The following is a 19,668-nucleotide window of genomic DNA, read 5'->3' as shown; positions in this document are numbered from 1 at the left end:
TGGAGTCGCCGTCCCTGGGGCACTTCAAGGCAGGATTGGACGTGGCACTTGGTGCCATGGTCTAGCCTTGAGCTCTGTGGGAAAGGGTTGGACTTGATGATCTGTGAGGTCTCTTCCAACCCTGATGATACTGTGATACTGTGATTTCAAGGATTCTTTCACAGACAGGTATGGTAACATTTATTTTGAGAACCACAGAAATGGCTTATTCAGATTAAAAAACAGCAGTGCAGATTGCCTGGGGAAAGACAGCTTGGAATCATGCATGTTTTTGAGAGAGGACCAGTCACTGTCTGTAGCTGGGTAATAGCAGAAAGTCTGCTGGGCAACTGTTCTACAAAATTCCAATGCACTTCTTTACAAGAGAATAGAGAGAGACCTAGAGCCTGAACTACCACTTAGTTTTCTTTTGAAGCTGGTGTTCCAGACATTCTAGGTCAAAGAGAAGAAAGTTTTGATAGCACCAAAGTGAGAGAAGCACATGAAATGCCTTCACTTCTCAGTATTGGAATGGAACCTCAAACCAGGATTGAAAGTTTGAGTCAGACAAAAAGGACAGAAAAGATGCCGAAGAGCTGTAATGAAAACGTGGTGATGCAGAAAGGTAGAGCAGTAAGTGGCAGTGTTTCTAGAAGAACCACAGAATATAAAGTTGCTTTATTTTACTACTGCTTTTGGCTCAGAGCTTTTCTCCTTCAGGGAAGAAACAATATAAATGAAATATAGTGATTTAAAGTATGCACTGGTTCTTTAGTGAAGCAGAGCAGCTGCTTGATTAACATGCTGATCAGCTCTTCGAAGGCTCAGTCACAAGCAGTTTGTGACATTTGCAGGAAAATCCCTACTTCAGCTCTCAAATCTAATGCACTGTTGACAGTGAGTCAGCTGAGTTAGAGCTGGAGTAGCCTTGCACTGCACTGCAGTTGTTTTGTTCACAGAATGCAATTTTCCTGCTGATTTCTTGCAACTACTGTTCCCAGCACCATTTGCTAATGGCAGTCATGACAGCCAATAACAAGGTCTTCCTTTATTTCCATGGTCCAGATCCTGATTGAGACTTCTGCTTTTAAAGCTACAACTCACTGTGTACACAGCCATTGCTGGGATTGCCTGCTATCCTGAACTGGAAATTCCTGAAGGGAGAGCAGGGCTCATACAGGAATAGGAAGTGTAACTGAACAAACATGAAAGTCTAGTAGAAGCTTTTCAGTTACTCTGAATTCTTCATTATCAGGTTATTAATTCAGGAAGAGCTCATTCAGTTTTGGTTTCATACCCCTCTGTAGTTAGTAACTATGCTGTCAGGTTTCTAGATAAACATCTTTGCTCATTTACCAAGATTTACTCCAGTTTTGGTATGGAAAAGACTTTAAAAGTGCATCTTTCATTCTTGAACAGCAGTATCTGTTTCAAACATAGGTGCTTTAAGATGCCAGGCATCTTCTACAGAAGATTTTCTTTTATTCAGCCCTAGTTGATAGTTCAGTGGTCATAAGGTGACTGGTGAGAAGGATAACAGCTGTTTTCTAGCTGTAATAAAACCAGATACAATAAAGTCAAACATTGATAATCTATATTTCTTCTAAAAACAATATGCATAACAAAAGATATAAGAATAAACTGAACACTCAGATCCAATATCCTGCAGATATAAAACTGAAGAATTGTGTACATCTCAATTTATGCCATGCAAAGGAGAAAAACATATTTCAAGTATACTAATGAGTAATCCAGTGTATGATGAAGTTTAAACTTACTATTTTCAACCTTCAGTGCTGAATTTGTATAGAATCCACTTACAAACTATCAGAAGCAGCTTTATTTCCATGAGATATGGATCCTTGCAGCTGACATGTAACTTTTCCAGGCTTCAAGAGATCAGAACTTTCCATACAACAAGAGTGTATCTTCAAAATTTTACAAGTTTCAGCCAGAAAACAAGAAAAGGAGCAGACTTCAGCTGAACACCTTGATTCAGAAATGCTGCTGCCTCCTTTCATATTGCCATTGTGAGTCTTAGGTGAGGGCTCCAGCTTCTCGCTGGATTGGATCTACCAAAGCAGAGCATACTAAAAATACCACTCATACATAGCTGTGGTGTAGCATGGTCTGGAAGAGAAAAGCTGGTAGCATACCAGCACTCAGAACAACTTAAGACACGGACACATGATTCTAAATCATGCATACAGTAGGCCCAAGGAACGGAGATTGTATTGGACAAGCTACATTATGAGCTATTTGCATGTGCACAATTCCTCTGTAAGAACTGAATCTACCAGGTAGCCCAGTCACAACAGTAGTCCTTAATGCCTATTCTACAGCTCGTAACTAATGCCATTAGGTTATCTGTGTCTTGGGCTGCATTGAGAGATGTGTGGCCAGCAGGGCAAGGGAGGTGATTCTCCCTTTTCACTCTGTTCTCATCAGACCCTACCTGGAGTACTTGTGTACAGTTCTGGAGTCCCCAGCACTGGAAGGACACTGAACTGTTGGAGAGAGTCCAGACGAGGGCCATGAAGATGATCAGAGGGATGAGAAGCATCTCTGCTATGAGGACAGGCTATGAGAGTTGGGGCTTTTCAGCCTGGAGAAGAGAAGGCTTTGAGGAGACCTTATAGTAGCCTTCCAGTATCTGAAGGGGGCCCATAGGAAGGCTGGGGAGGGACTATCTACAATGTCTTGTAATGACAGGACAAGGAGTAATGGCTTTAAGCTGGAAGAAGGTAGATTTAAACTAGATGTTAGGAAAATTTTCTTTAGAGTGAGGGTGGTGAGACACTGGCACAGGTTGCCCAGGGAGGTTGTAGATGCTCCCTCCGTGAAGGTGTTCAAGGCCAGGTTGGATGAGGCCTTAAGCGACCTGTTCTAGTGAGAGGTGTCCCTGCCTATGGTGGGGGCTTGGAACTAGATGATCTTTGAGGTCCCTTCCAACATAAACCATTCTATGATTCTCTCTGAAAAAGTTAAGAGATGACAGATAACCTCTGTTCCTAGAAGAGGAACATGAAACATTTTCACCCCAGCCCCAGCAAGATACAATACTACAATCTCCTCTTTAAATTATAGACATAAAACTTACTGTTCAATATAGTAGCAGGATTTTGGTTTTTTGGGATTAGGGTTTTTTTTTAGAAATGGTTAAAAAAAGAAAGGTTTTAAACAACAACAAAAAAACCCCTGAAACCTCAAATGTAGGTCAGTCATTTCACCTTGAAACTAGATCTTCAGCTTCTTGAGGTCACTAAAATAAAGCTAATTTACATCACTCCAGAACTAGTGTTGTGACACTGAAAATGTTAGTCTTTACTTCTAACTCCTCTGTAGTATCACTTGGTATCTGTACTGTGGTATTACCTTTTCATTCTCTTACAGTAAGAAAAATGGCATACAGCACTAGACTTCCCTCAGCTTTGTTACTAACTCTTAGTCACTTTCACTTGGTGTAACCAATACACCAATCTGCACTCCATTCTAGTTTTGCCCTACATCCTAACACACTGTTCACCAGTGCTTTGGAACATACACCTATGTGCATGCTAGGGTTGTCTGAGATGCTTTTAGTAAGGGTAACATCTAGAAGTACTCTTAAGTCACAACATTTTTTTGGTATGGCATTATAGCTATAAGTACATTATGCACTGTATTGTATAACTGATTTTTCAGTTCTTTCAACATTAGAACACCAGAATGGTAGGTAAAAGATCCATTTCTAAAGTATTTAAATTGTAAACAGTGTAATTCAGAGTATTAAAATTCATCATTTGAAACCACCATAAGTGGACTGTAGATGTAGATGCACCTGTTCATTTCCCACTGCAGTGGCTTTAACCAAGACATAAGCTTGTGCTGGTTTCACACAAGCGTGCAGCTACTTTGGTGAGAGACAGAAAGTAGGTCACCCAACAGGACTGTGAAAAGGGAAGTTATACTCAATACTGAGGATATACTGTGGGTGAGACATTAGCTACTGTCTCATGCTGCAAAGTGAGAGGCATTTGAGATAACAGGTCAGTGCACTCAGTGTGTATGCTGTTCTCAAAACTTTGGAAAGTAATTTGAAGTATTAAGCATTTTTTTTTGTCCCTAGTGGTTATGGGCTGTAAAGTCTCTCTAAATTGCATGATTTATTCTATAGCAAATACATGCCCTACGATGTAGAAGTATGCAAACAATTGTTTGTTTTGTTTTTTTTTCTTATAAAAGAGATGTAAAGCTTCATGTGCCTGAAAGCAATATCGAAAAATTGAATTAATCATAACATGTACATCCAAATTAATGCTTGAAACACTGAGCCAAAAACAGTATCATAAAGCTTAAAAAAAACAATAAAAAAGGAGGGAGGAAATTTCTGCTAGGCCAAACATATACAATTGTAGAAGGGTTGCCAGAAAGGCCAAGATTTGCCTTCTAATTTTGGCTTTCCCAATAACAACAGCACACATCTGACATGGTTCACAACTGATACAGTTAAACCAGTGGTCTGGCTTTTTCATTTCTCTTCTGCCTATGAAGCCTACAAACAGCAACAAGAAACTGAAGGCATCTGTAGACTCAAGAATACAACCTGCATTATTCCATCAATTTTTGGAAGGTTATCTTTGCAACCCTGAGGGCACAAAACATATGTATGTATATACAGTACATAAAGTTTACACAGTCTACACACCATCAGTACAGGCTCTTTCTCTCTTGCAAGGGAAACTTCCCATGTCCTGGTGGCAGCTAATCGCAGATCTTAACATATAGAGACTGTCAACTTGCTCTAATCTACAAGTCATTCTGGTAAGTTCTTTTCCCTCTCTTGGGCCACTCCTCCTCCACCCATTTCAGCAGCACTTTCACAACATCAATTCTCTTATAAAATTTACAGAGATCAATCAGCTGCTCCACAGTCCGGTCACTGTTCCGTAGCAAGAATTCCAAGGTGGGACTTTGGGGCTTCTGTTCAAGGAAACACAATTCATCATAAGTCATCCCCCACTTGCTTGCTAAATTTCTCCAGTTTTTCACTGTTGGGTGGCAGGGATCCAGCTTTAGCCTCACTGTGTACAACAAGTCCTCATCATTGAGCATATCGCTGATGGTTGGTGCACGGAATAAGCACAAAGAGCAGGTGCCATTTTCCTTGCAGGTTTTCTTGAGCTCTGCAGTGAAAAACATGAGATGGGGCAAAATTAGGATCTATTGCTGTGTTTTCACCAGGAACAAAAAGTTAAAAGCACAAAGGGTTAAAGAGTGTTATATTCCATCCAAACCACTACAGGGAATATGAAAATGCCATCAGTCAAAAGATTGATTAAAAACAACAGAAACAGTACCACACAATTTACAAGTTCTAGACCAGTGCTGGCCTAAGAAAACTGAACTGTATTTCTAGCATAGGGCAAATCTGGTACTTGGTGCCACGTACTCATACAGACCATAGCACCTGTTAAGCTTGAGGGGTTTGGGAGTTCGGCTTTTCATTTGCAATAATAATTGTCAGACGGTGTGAAAATTCCAGAAAGACTTCTAAATTGTGATCTGAATGCAGCTTTTGCATGCACTTTGTTTTTAAGGGAAGAATAGGCTATTGCTCTTTTTGTAATACTGTTCATCAGCTTGCTTTTTTTAGCAGGCCAAAGACAACTCCTGAAGTTTGCAACAAGTTAGGACGTGTAGCAGCAATATTGCTGCAGACAACTAATTTCATGCACATGCTTATATTCCCTGTTAAAAGGAAATGTGTTCTGATGACATCTTTGTTCACAGGTATTCCCTGGCCTTGCAGCAGTTCTCTGTTGAAATATGTATGTTAACTATTCTGCTCCTCTTCTCTTGTGGAAGTGCAACAAAACTTGCTTGCTTCACTCATAGCAAGATTTAGTTATACAAACAAGGCAAAATGAATATAATCCAATCAAAGTTCTAGCTAAGCACAAAGGGTGCCCTTCTGCCATATCTGAATTTCATCATATTTTGCTTAGCTTGAATGACAGAGCAAGTTTTATCCTCCAACAAAAGCTGGGAAGGGGTAAAGAAACAAAGGGCACAGTTAATAGGTAAAAAAAACTAAACCAACCTGCTTCTTGTGTTACACCACGTGCAGACTATCAAAAGCATTACAAAGAATCCTGCTTCTCCAAGATGCCCCATATTAGATACTGACAAGTGAATGATGACCTACCCACCTAATTGCCTGATCCTGATGCTACATGATGGGACAAGCTTCTTTACTAACAGGAAATTTTCAGTTGTTCACTGTTAAAATTTACAGGGCTGTATATCATATACACCCACACACACAGAGGAGAGCTCATACAGCTATGGGATAATCCCCCCACAGTCTACTGCCAGCTTCTGCTCTCTCCCAACAGCTGTTTACAGATTTCTTCCAAAAGTGGATGTATTTGGAAAGCACAAATTACACATTTTGTATGGTCTGCATTGTTGATTACCATCCTCTCATAACAAATTTGAAGCTGTAAATTACACTGGTAATGAAGTAAGCTCCACAAGCACCAATTATCCAGGAAGTTCTGGTTGTGGCAAGTAGCAGTTTTAACAAAATACTTTCACATAAAATCTAGGAATAAAGTAGGTAAAAAGTAAAGCTGTCTATTACCTGAAAGTGATTCGTCAGTATGGTTTTGCATGTCTTTGTCTTCTGGCTACAAAGCAGAAAACAAATCTAAGTCAAACCAAAACAATGCATTTGAACATTGGATGATGCATTTGGCTAATTTACGAGTGGTAAGAGATTACTTAGAAGAATCCAAAGCTACTTGTAAGGTCAGACAGGGAATATATCTGGTTTTGAGGAATTGCTGACAAGTTACAGTCTCTTCACGCAGCATTTTCATGCTTTGGCTCACAAAACCAGCCTGTTGGTGGTATCCACTGAACAATGTTATCTTTACTAATGATAGGTTACAGGGTTCCATCTTTTGAATATTTAGTTGATAGATCCTCAATAGTTGTTCAACAATTCCTATAGTTTGATGAAAAAGATTTTTAAAATGCTTTTTAAAGGAAAAAAAAAACCACAAGAAGATTATTTTTTCCAGTAACATGCAGCAGCAAGGGATGGTTTCATTAATCTAGAAAGAGTAAAGGAGTTATTTCTACAAACATCTTTACATATGTCAGAAGGGTTTCTAGACAACATGTGGGCTGGGTCATGTCTAACCCTCCTCTTATTTGAAGTAAACATTCCCTCAGTGGATTTTTGCCTGCTAATTAAACATAATGAAAATACTTAGCAGCTTGAGACTGCAACACACCTTGTAACATTTAAATTCTACTTTTTAGAGAGTAAATCTGAAAACTGGAAGGACTGCTGGGAAACTGCAGCTGCCCTTACTCTAACTATGCAGGTGTGGAGCCAGGAGAAATAGCTTTCTTCTCTTGACGATACAAAGATGAAAGCAGACAGGGATATTCCCCACTGCATAGCTGCAATAAATCATTGTTGATTTTTTGTATTGCATCATTCTTCCAATACTACCACAGTGGTCTTCTTAATATTTTGCAGGCTGTGCAATCAAACACAAGTCAACTGGATAAGAATGTAGTGTAATAAGACACTCTGTTCCTACTTGCTACACCTTCTTTACTAAGAAATTCTCTAAAAATAGAATATTTATGATGTGGTAAACAGACATACATTCATAGTCTAATTAGAAGGTAAACTATTTCCCAAATATTAAAATACTCTGTTAGGAAAGGACTAAACTGCATACTCTTTTGAGCATTTCTTTATTCCCTGAAAACCACATGCAACATCATTTCACTCCACAAAATGTCTGCTCTTTGCTCAAGAGAGATCTGACACTGTACATCCCACTTGCAATGGAATAATCCTTGCTTTTATCTTTTAGTAGTTTACTTTTCTCTGGACAGAGGTTTTTGAAAATGAACTTGGCTTTTACAGCTGTAAGTGAGAATCCAGTGCTTAAGAAAAACTGAATCTGGAGCTCTTGATTATATTAATTGTCCCCACTGCCACAAATTCCTTTAAAAGGTAGAACATTACTGCTGAGCCTCAAAGGAGCTGCCCATTACAGCTCAGCCTTCCCAGGTATCTATTTCAAAGGAAACAAACAAGCAAACAAAAGAACCCTTTAAAAAAGAACAACCAAACAAAAACAAACAAGGAAAAATGGATACTATCCACTTAGCTTGCAATAACTAAGTTGCTGTCCTGAGTAACATTTTCTGTCTAAGTTGCTGTTCTGTAACATTTTCCACTTTATGTATTCATGAAAGTTCAAACTGTATTGTGAAAGCTAAATGCCTTTGATATATCTCATCTTCTCTTGTGATAAAATATAACAAGGGTGGCCAGTACTGCAAGAAGTGCAAAGAAAACCAGAGATACTTACCTGTTTTTAAAATTAATGTTTTTACTGGTTAGTTATTATCCACTTTTATCAAGTCAGATATACTCAGCTTTAGTCTTTAGTTATGATCATTTTCTTGTAGTGTAATTGCAATAAGACAATGTAGTGTTACTGCCAATGAAGTGAAGGCATTAAGCAAGAATATTCTCACACACAACTACAATCAAATAAAACTCTAGAAGTCCAATCAAAGCCATAAACCTATGCATAATCTTAAGATAGACAGAAAGTTTTCCATCTTCGGAGATCCATTAACATCTAAATACATTGAAATATCCTTATAGTAATTCTAGTTGTCAATAAATGTTCTCTTCTTGATGATGGGAACGAGACCATTATCTCCATCATCTGTGAAATGCATACCAAACCTATATTTGTTTCTGATGAAATTCAGCTGGAACCCTGGCATAAGAAACTTGTTCAATTCTTCACCTCCTTGGAAAATGCTCATCCTTTTTCTCTTTGCCAAGTTTTCTGCTCAACCCAAAGAGAATCAAATTGAAATGCAGAAAATAACATTCACTTGAAAGATGGTAACCATGGAGCATGGGTGTCACTCAGCATTGCCCACTTTAGCAATGTAAGATTGCACAAACCCTGGAGTCTTTCCACTGTGGGAAGAGCAGTGTCCCAAAGTCAAAGCAGAACAGTCACGTGTCTCTGAAGGACAAAACTCAAGGAGTCCAAAACCTAGGACTCCTTACATCTTCTTGTATGCTCTGTTCTTGCTCTATTTGCAGCAGGAAAGAGAGAGAGCATACATGACCAAGCTTTAACTCTTTGTTGACGCTCCTTCAGAGCATTTAAACCACAAAATACAAGCTAATGATTAAATAACCTTTCCTTTGCTCTTCTCCACAGTAGATTCCTCAAGTAAACTTGAAAAAGAGACTATTTCTAGTCTGTTTTACCAAGTAATTCTGTGCTCACCAGAGATCATCTGAAAATACATTTATTTGCTAGCATTTTATCAATAGTAATAACTTAGTTCACAGTCAGGTATCATTTTTCTTACCTGTTGGATAAGGCCAGAATCTGACGTTAGGGTCTTGATGTTCACAGATGCAATCTCCAATGTAACTTGGTCTGTTAGGTATTTCTCATCTAAGACAAATACTGTGAAACACTAGTCTTGCACCCAAATACAAATTGAAATATCAAGACTATCAAACAAATTTTATGTGTCTAGCATACAAAATTTAACTCTGGATCATGATCAGTCACTGAGAAATGCTGGATTAAAACCCCAAAATATTAAATTGGCAGAGACTGCAACAAATATGCAGAACATGACTGTGTGAAGAAAAGGAATCCTTGCAGAGATTCGATATTAGTGTAGCAGCTCTTTTTTAAACACACACCACGCTGTTCTTGAAGCAAGTCATCTTTTTCTTTCAGAGAGCTGACCAATGAATACTGACTAAACCAACACATCAAAGTAGGCTGAAGATGATTGTTACAAGTCACTATCACTTTTGCTTTGCTTTCCCCATCACACTTACAATGATAATTGTTGAGATGAGTCCTACACAAATATTTACTTTTTGTTCTGCCCCTTTGTGAACCAGGCTCATCCTACTGATTTCTACTACATACGAGTTTTCTGAAGCACTGAAATAATCCCTTTCAAAATCAGCTGTCCTGGGAGTTCACTGCAAAAGCACAACATACCAAACTCTAAGTTTTCAAGCTTCAGTTGAGCCTTCAAAATTGAGATGTGTAAGCCCCTTGTGACTATTGCATAAATGGACAAATTTCACTCAGCAGGGTTAAATTTGGCCATCATCAAATCATGTGCCTAATTCTCCTCTGTCAAGTGTTGACCAGCCACTACCATAAGCTTAAAAGAAGTTACACCCTACAGGTGTCTACACACAAGAGCTCTCCAAGGTAGTGACTACTTATGTTAGTGCTGGGACATGTCCATTTGCTGCTTTAATGAACAAATCTCATCCAAGAACAGATAACATAAAGCAGCTATTTCCTTATCCCACTCAAGAAAATATTCCAAATCAAAGAACTCATCTTGCACTTGCAAGAAAAAAAATGAAAATCATTATTTTCTTCTTTTTCTGGTTTTACAATACTGTTGAAATTTAAAGACATGTAGTATTCCACCCCCAGCAGGGTAAAACATCTAATAAGGAACATCTTTACAACTGTCCAAAGATGAGGAGAAAAAAATAATCAAAAAAACTCTGGCTGAAAATGCAGAATGTGGGCATCAAAATTCCAACTGGTTTGTGTGGAAATAGTGTGTGTGACACTTGTTCTCTATTTGAGAGGAGGTAGGATTATAATCATACCTGATGCAAACATTACGCCCTGTCCTGCAAGATGAACAGTTCCCTCAATTCACCTTTAATTCATAACTGGTAGAGAGTGCTAAGAACTTTAGTGAGTTATGGCCCAAAAGTGGTCTATTAATTAATTAACCCACAGAAGTTAGAGAACAGCACCTCCCCCACCACACCATGGTCATTGTACTGCCTATTCAAACATTAAATCTGTAGCGAACATACTTTTGTGTGATACTGAATCAGACCTGCACATCTCTAACACTTCTAGATCAGGGATTCAGATTTCTAAGTCTGCATTCTTCTAAAAATAGCTACAGGAAGTCATTCTCAGAAAAAAAAAGTAATAGAAATGAACAGAGTATTAAGAGCTATCTGTATCACTTTCAACTCCAAAGAGGAAATATTAAGCTATATTAGTATTTACATGTTTTTACACTTGAAGAGGAAGTAAAAGCTAAAATTAAGAACACAAAAAGAGTTCTACAGCATCTACTTCCCCGCAGCTTTCTACCACACCTTTGAAATTAAATGCATTTCAAACATGCAATCCCAGGTTTCAAATTACTTGGAAAAAATGGAAATTTTTGGAATTTATCTAATTAGTTTTAAGGAAGACAAACAATCATGGAAAAGAATGTTACAGAGAAATTGCCTTAGTGTTAACAAACAATTTTGAAGGCAAAAAAAATTACCTGCCTGCAAATAGACAAAAAGTGGTTTAAGATTTGAAATAGTTTAGATCTCACATTATCTTTTCCTGATGATCAGCAGTTCTGTGAACACGATGATTTTGTCTGGTTGGCTCTCTTAAGCCCCTACAATATTCTCTAACCTTTCTTTAGGGTACATTGCTCATGTTTCTCAGGAAAACTTTCAACTGTAATTAGGTTCTGCAGTTTCCTGTGTCTGTTCTCACGACAGACCAGCTGTGCAACACTGGATGGAGAACACACTACCTGCAGAGTACTCCTCAACTAAGCCAGTGTGTTCCCTGGACAAAGCCAACAGTGAAGCTAAGATAACCAAAAATCCCACCTCAAATGGCAAGACCATGTAGGGAATATTCACACTGCATAACACAACTATTTGACTCCAGTGCAAACACAGAACCTGCAGTCCCTCAGTCCATTTTCAGCAAGGAGAGACAGGAATTTGTGCAGAGTGGACCTCTATTAGCTTTCAAGTATATTTGCTTAAGATAAAATATAGCATGAAGAGTTAATTACTTATAGGGCTGAGAATGCAACCAGAGTTAAGAGACCTGATAACCTCTTTGCAACCATCTCCTGACATTATCATGTCTCTGAACACTGCTTTCTCATGGCACCACTGTATATTCCTTCCAGACAGAAGAACTTCTTATGGCAGTTTTAGACTTCTAGATCGAAACTAAACTTTGGAAGGAAATTTTATATATATATATATATATATATGCATTAAACTGACCTTAAAAATACAGAAGATGACACTGCATTTAAAACATAAACATCTAGGAGAAAGGAAGAGTATTTCAATCTGTTGGATAACACCAATGTTTTTATTGCACATAACAAAACAGATCTATGACATATGAATAGACAGATTTCACAATACTTACCTTTAGGTAGTCCTGTGTCTTGGACAGGATATTTTTCAGTCTGTCACAAAAAAAGCAAGAGACACAGATGTTTGTTATTTTGAGTGTAACTGTGCTGGAGAAGAAGCATATAATACTGCACATTTTTAGTTGCTTCTCTTAAATTGCTACTAGTTTATCTGCTTATAATCAGACTTTTTATATGGGAATTGAGATGCTACTAACACTAATGATTGACACATGCAAAAGTAACAGAGACTGCTGCTTTGCTGCAGTACTTTAAAAGGTATTACTTTTAAGTGAAAAAGCAAAGACTGTGAAAGAAGTTTTTCATTTAAGCAACAAGATAATCTAGAAAAGGTGCCAGAGAGGAGCAGAGATTATTTCAAAAGCTTTTTTAGCAGACATAAGCTTTTATTATAATGTTTCTGTACTGAAAGAACAAAAAAACATTTCCCCCTTCTGCTCTCAAGCTTGTAACCAAGTGGAGAGATTAAAGATGTCTTAATCTAAAGAGGGGTGGAGGGAGATAAACAAACTTTCATTTATCTCAGACTTAGCAACTTTCCCTCACCTTGGGAAAAACCTCCCCTTAACAAAACACAGCAGCTAGTTTATAAGCTGCACAAAACCAATCACCAAGTCTGTATCTTTTATTAAAACCAGCCAACATAAATGCACGTAGACAGACTGCAGTAATGGACCCCAGTGAAGGATCAGCAACTAAAGTATTAATAAAATTTTCAGCATTTTCTGCTGACTCCCTTTTGCAAATCTTCAAAGAAAAGACTAAGGCAAAGCAACAGCTTGATCACTTGCCATACATAAAATAAAGCAATGATTTCAATCTTATTACACAACTGCATCAGGAGAGTCTTCTTTGGACTACACAGCACTGTTAACTTTTCCACAAAGTAAACGAACCATAGCAACATTAAAACCAAAATGAACAATAAAACCCTCTCAAAACATTTCACAGAATTTCATATTACTTTTACCTGATATATGCCCAGCTTAAGACTGACATGTTTAAAATCATAAGACACAAAACTTTGTAAACAGTACTACTCTGCCTGCCAGCAAGCATTAGAGAGTGCTGGCTGGTATCACCCCAGATTCCCCCATGCCTCCTGTAAGGCACTGCTGCTAGGTCTTACCTTCCCATGACTTTTAACTCATGAGACAAAATATGTACAGGAAGGAATAATAAGTTAATACAATTGAAATTTTAAGCCTTAAGTGTGTTTTGCTATTTCTCCAACCTATATAGCATCAATCTTTCTTGGTTGTTTGGGGATATCCCAATGGACAGCTTAGCTTGTAATGTTCACTTTGCTTAAGTATCTAATGGTATTTTTATTCACACTTCAGTTTCATAGGGTTAGTAAATAAAAATCTGTTTATAAAATCATATGGATAAGCAAACCCCTATATATGCATGGGTTGAATTAACATGTTTGTATGTTTCATCTCTTTTCTGCACTACCTAACTGTAAGGAGGTACAATGATTCTAACGGTGTTAAGAGTTAAAACACATACCATTGTTAAGGAAAGACTGCTTGGATCTGTATCCTCCACTGGTTCCTTGGCTGCACTATCTGCTGGAAATAAAAAAGCTCTGTCACTGCATAATCCTCAGAAAAATTCTGTCTTCTTTGTCTGACCAAGATAAATCACAATGATGCAGCCATTATGCCAAACTCAAAAATGTCAGAGTTAGTAGTACTAACACAGATGAGAAACAAGTAACAGAGAGAGTTAAAAGGAGAATTTTTAATTATTTTTAATTAAAAGGGTAAGATACAAAAAATAAGATAAAAGGTAAATTTGCTGTCCTAGTGACAGCATCCCATTTTTTTCCTCAAAGCAGTAACTCTAACAGTAAACATACCTACTACAACAAAAAATACTACTATAACAAAAGGCAAATTGTAGTACAAAACATATCAATCACATCTGAGATAAACACAAGTTATTTGTACACAACCAAATCATACATTTCAATTATACTAACATTAAAAGGATATAAAAATCAGTCTTCAAAGTACTTGCAGGTAAATCATCAAATGTCAAGCCCTTTGCAACAATGACTAAATTGACAAATAACAGTTAAGTACTGACTGAAAGTGCACAGGGAATCTGAAAAAAAGCCCTCAGGATTCAGAAGACCACCCCTCTAATTTAACATCATCCTGCCATTTCATAGAATCATAGAATCAACCAGGTTGGAAGAGATGTCCAAACATCATCCAGTCCAACCTAGCACCCAGCCCTGTCCAATCATCTAGACCATGGCAATAAGTGCTCCATCCGGTCTTTTCTTGAACACCTCCAGGGACAGCAACTCCACCACCTCCCTGGGCAGCCCATTCCAATGCCAATCACTCTCTCTGACAACAACTTCCTCCTAATATCCAGACTATACCTCTTCCGGCACAACTTGAGACTGTGTCCCCTTGTTCTGTCACTGGGTGCTCAGGAGAAGAGACCAACCCCCACCTGGCTACAGCCTCCCTTCAGGTAGTTGTAGACAGCAACGAGGTCTGCCCTGAGCCTCCTCTTCTGCAGGCTGCACACCCCCAGCTCCCTCAGCCTCTCCTCACAGGGCTGTGTTCCAGGCCACTCACCAACTTCGTCACCCTTGCTCTGGACACGTTCCAGTATCTCAACATCTCTCTTGAACTAAGGGGCCCAGAACTGGACACAGCACTCAAGGTGCTTGGGGTTGTTGTGGCCAAAGTGTAGAACACTGCACTTAGCCTTGTTAAACCTCAACCCGCTGGCCTCTGCCCACCCATCCAGCCTGTCAAGGTCCCTCTGCAGGGCTCTCCTACCCTCCAATAGATCAAGACCTGCTACTAGCTTGGTGTCACCTGCAAACGTACTGATGATGGACTCAATCCTCTGGTCTAGATCATCAATAAAGATACTGAACAAGACTTGTTCCTTGAGAAATCCCTTCTGCATTTCCAAAAACTGAAAAGCACAAAATTATGTAGTAGGATTTTCAGCACATTCTTGTCATCCCATCTTCTGTTACACCAAGATACAGCAAAGTACATTGTGACACTAGTAATTTACTTTCCACAATCCAAAGGGAAGCACAGAAAAAGTGAGAGAGGATCCAAGAATACAGGCATTTATAACGAGGACTTGACAGATTCCAGGGCAGCTCTACAAGAAGTGATTCCTGATTTCTAGGTCTCATGTAGAAACACAGTCACTGTGACTCTGCAACTCTCCATCTTTCTTGTTTAGTATCCATCCTGAAAAATGTATTCAAATTTTATTTGCTTTCCTATACCTCAATTTCTTCCATTTTGCTTTTCTATTCCCTTATGAAGAGTAGCCATTTCCATGGTTTATAGACTGTAGAGCACTACCAAGTCCCAACATTTTCTCTAAGTGGCATGTATATGTACAAATATTCTTACCTAAGAATAACCACATATTTGCTGCAGATGATTCACCATGATCCTGCTGGCCACTGGTAATAGGCAGATAATTTGAAAACCAGTCTTAATATTTGTGAATAAGGCAATTAAAATGCCATATCCTCTCCTTCCCACATGTATTTCTCACAGTATTCTGCATATCATGTCATATAGATGCATGCAGGTGCACAAAGCAGGAGGGAAGAAAGTTCTCACATTAAATGTAAAAATTCAGTCTTGCATACTGAAAGGGCAACAGAAAATGCAGCTATCCTCTGACTGTTCAGTGCAGGCTGTCTGATTTCACTTACTTTGATAGACAGCTTGAGAGCAACATTATCTAGGATCCCTCAAAAAGTCACTATCACTGGCCTACGTTTACTTCCCCAAATTTCTGCCAGGACCTATACAAGTTCACTCAGATGGTCATAAATCAGCATGTGCAAGCTGACTCAGGCAGGCGTTAAGTCAGGTTTGATGGTTGCTCCCAAGGTTCCTCTCTGCTGCCCAGCACCTGCACTCTGCTCAGCAGCTGCCGCAGCTCTTCTGCTCAAGCCTGTCCAGTATAACCAGTCTGCAACAGGAATAGCATACTTCTACCCATCCCCACTGTTGCTTTCTGTTCAGCATTGCTACTCTAACGGAGATGCAATGCTCTGCACTTAACCGCACCAATAGCAAGTGAAGCACATGAGATTGACCATAGTTACATAGTTCAACCATACGTGTAAGTAAGACCTCTTTCACACCAAGGCTGGGCATAGACAGTTCCACAGAGTTGTACAACTCACACTGATCACCCTAATACTAATGTCGTTCAGAGAGATGAACCTTTTGATTAAATCCAAATCAATTAACGCCGTTTTCACCAGAAGAACTTCAGATTTGCGTAAGAGGAAGAAACAATTACATTAGAATGTTCAGTTCTCTGGAAAAAATGAGTCCATCGGCATTTGTCCTTTTTTGTTCAGTTAACTGCTCAAAACTTGGTCACCACCTGCGCAGCGAGGTAGTGGAAAAGTGCGATGCTGGCATTCCTAAAACTCGGTACTCGAAAGTCTTTTGCACTACTGTGCATGTAAGTTACAGAGTGTGACATTACGAACGCCTTGGAGTCCGTGACTTTAAGAAAATGGCTTTTTAACGTGCTGTTAGCAAGCACAAGGTACCTTACATGCTAAACACTAGAGCAGGCTTGACAAGCGGTATGAAATCACATCAGCAGCGCACACGATAAGTTACAAATTAATGGGCATGTGCGGAGGGGCAAGGGTGCAGCTAACAAACCCTCTCAATCTCGGCCGCGGTAGGCTCCTCACCCGGCTCCCGGGAGCCACGGCCGCAGGTCACCCCCACCTGGGGCGGGAGGCGGGAGGCGGGGCAGGCGGGGCGGCCGGGCACCGCGGGCCGCACCCCACGCTGCGCCCGCCCGCACCCGCGGGGAGGGCCGAGAGCAGCCGCCGCCTCGCCTCCCGCCCGGCTCGCCACGGCGACGTCCTCACCTGGGGGCAGCGGGTCCTGCGGAGCGGCCATGGAGCAGGGAGCGGCGGTAGGGTCCTAGCGCCAGGAACGAGCAGCGCCTGCTCGACGTGCCCGGAACCGCCGCCGCGCCGCGCCGTCCTCTTCCTGCTGCCGCCCCGCCCGCAGCCACACTGCAGGTAGGGCTGGGCGTGGGGCTTCGGCCCGCTCTCTGCCGGTTGGTACCTGAAGGGGGCCTACAAGAAGGATGAAGAGAGGCTGTATACAAAGGCCTGCAGTGACAGGGCAAGGGACTGTGGCTTCAAACTAGAGAAGAGCAGATTTAGATTGGATGTCAGGAACAGGTTCTTTACCATGAAGGTAGGGGAACGCTGGAGTATGTTGCACGGGGAGGTGGGTGGTGCCCTATCCCTGGAGGTAGTCAAGATGAGACTTGACAGAGCTCTGGGCAAGCTGATCTAGTTGAGGATGCCCTTGCTTACTGCAGAGGGGGTTAGACTAGATGACCTTTGGAGGTCCCTTCCAACCCAGACCATGCTGTGACGGTGCTGGGGACAAAGCCAGATTTTACCATCTACGTGGCATTTATTCTTCTGATAACTTACAACCTGAAATCTTCCTACATTTAGATTCTTAAATTATTTTAATAAACAACAGCAAAACTAATAAACAAGAACAAAATTATTTTAGTGGCACAATATATGCCAGCAGCTGAAACTGGTTAATGTTACTACAAATCATGTGTTGTTTTTTTTCAGAAGGTATCTGTAAATCACACTGACTTTTCATTTTGAAATAGATTTTTAAAAACAAATTAATTTTTTTTTAATGGAATAATAAAGTCAGTAGTCTAGATAATATTACTGCCTCAAAACTTGTTAATCATCGTAATTTAACATTTTCCTTGAACTGCAATTATGTGCAGGTATCTCTGGAGCACTGTCAACAATACAGATTTGTTTGGCTGTTGCATGCCTGTTCTTGTATAATTGTTCCATGAGCAATACAGAAGTCTTTGCTCATTACTTAACTAACTGACCAGTCCAGAAAGCCAGCAATTATTTGGCAAAACTAAAAATTAAATCCAGAACAAGATAGTTTTCAGCAATGGCAATCTCTAAAATAGTGGATTAACTTCCTCACCAAATGTCTGTACTTCTGAACATCTGTATCATGCTGTAATCCTTCAAGATGCGACATTCAGTGTCATTAAAGATGGTGGGAGGAGTTCAGGGTTTTGTGGATTTCCTCTTAACTACAGAACTAATATTTTCAAGTGTTTTTTTATAAATCGAGTCTACACATGCCTCTTCTCACCCCTTTCCTGGCCCCATCATAAAACCAGCCCTCTGCTGAGGACAGAGACTTCTCAAAGACCTGCAAACTATCTGGTAACTAGCCAGTTACTTCAGTGTTTGAAGTGGCAGATAACACACGGCCTCAAGGTGTTTTCCTTCTGAGCACAGGGCTGCCAATGAAACCTTGCTTCTTTCCACGGACACTGTATTCCTGTCCAGCAAAATATTATATTGCTATTTATAAATAATGCCCTATGGCTTTTCCCCGTGGAAATAAAGAACTTCTGTTCCAGATGACAAAGGCCACTAAGACAGCGGAACAGTAGCGCTCCCCTCCCTGACAGCAGTTGCCATTAGTCACTGTGGGTCAGCTGGCACCACCTGGCAACCTTGCTTATTCTTCCTCATTAGTTTGCTTTATACTTTCCTAACATCTTTAAGGAAGTTTGTGTTGAGTAAAACGCTTCTCTTTCAACATAAACTCTTCACCTGTAATGTATTTCAGCAGAGTTAGGAAATGCCTTCCTGCATTTTCTTTCCCAGGTATCTTATAGATAGATTTCAACTGCTGAAAGCTTCCATGTATTGTTAGAGCAATTCTTTAGCATTCCCAAACTGTTTAGTAGTAAGAATAATTAACCAGCAGCTAAAAAGTTAAAGCTACTCTCTTTGCCAATAATTATATTGGCCTGATCTTTTACAGTTGTACAGGAACGTCCCAATTTTGACATTTGACAGAGACATTATATGGAGAAAATAGATGAAATTACAAATACCTAGACCATCTTGTGTAAGCCTGTGGATAATTTGCTTGCTTTGTAGGACTGCATGATAGGGCAATGCTCCCACTACTCCAGGACCTGTGCTCTGTCCAAGTCAAACAGTGAAACCTTGCTATTCCTAGACTAACGTATTGAAATTGAACCTAATTGGATTGGTTTCAGGCTGCAGTTTATGCAGGTCCACCAGCAGAGTTCCTCTGCCTAGCTACCTTTCACCACAGATGTATAATAATTTAGTTGAGCTCTTCACAGTTGGACTTGTTGACAGATAAGAAAGCACAAGTGCATAAATCTTGGCCCCTTTTTTTTTTTTAACCAGATTACTTTAGGTTTATCTGCACCTGCTATATTCAGAAGTTTGAGAGCAGATATTTCTTTCTTAGTGTTCCTTCCTCAGAAATTATAAGTACTACAGGA

General features: G+C 39.8%; 1 protein-coding gene across 5 annotated transcripts; it reads right to left on the bottom strand.

Moving 5' to 3' along the window:
* Positions 1-4,451: 4,451 nt before the first annotated feature.
* Positions 4,452-17,353, bottom strand: EDARADD (EDAR associated via death domain). 5 transcript variants are annotated; one of them, XM_064158583.1, is made up of 6 exons: positions 17,195-17,353; positions 13,798-13,859; positions 12,279-12,318; positions 9,397-9,497; positions 6,605-6,650; positions 4,452-5,144 (listed from the first exon to the last, which is right to left on the bottom strand). In XM_064158583.1, the coding sequence occupies exons 1-6, from the start codon at positions 17,223-17,225 to the stop codon at positions 4,768-4,770; spliced, it is 657 nt and encodes a 218-aa protein (XP_064014653.1). In that variant the 5' UTR covers positions 17,226-17,353; the 3' UTR covers positions 4,452-4,767. The 5 variants fall into 5 exon arrangements, with proteins under 5 accessions (XP_064014653.1, XP_064014654.1, XP_064014656.1 ...); XM_064158584.1 differs by having other exon boundaries at positions 13,798-13,856; XM_064158586.1 differs by having other exon boundaries at positions 9,397-9,485; positions 17,195-17,351.
* Positions 17,354-19,668: the final 2,315 nt, after the last annotated feature.

The sequence above is a fragment of the Pogoniulus pusillus genome, chromosome 18 (assembly GCF_015220805.1).
Source record: "Pogoniulus pusillus isolate bPogPus1 chromosome 18, bPogPus1.pri, whole genome shotgun sequence".
NCBI lineage: Eukaryota > Metazoa > Chordata > Aves > Piciformes > Lybiidae > Pogoniulus > Pogoniulus pusillus.
The sequence above is the reverse complement of the archived record's forward strand: the minus strand, read 5'-3'. Positions and strand labels throughout refer to the sequence as shown.

Excerpts from the sequence above, each read along its gene's own strand:
- EDARADD (XM_064158583.1), bottom strand. The coding sequence starts at position 17,225 with ATGGCCGCTCCGCAGGACCCGCTGCCCCCAG. Across the intron at positions 12,319-13,797 it reads GCAGTCTTTCCTTAACAATG|ACTGAAAAATATCCTGTCCA; the intron begins GTATGTGTTTTA and ends TTTTTGTGACAG. Across the intron at positions 9,498-12,278 it reads AGACACAGGACTACCTAAAG|TATTTGTCTTAGATGAGAAA; the intron begins GTAAGTATTGTG and ends AGTGTTTCACAG.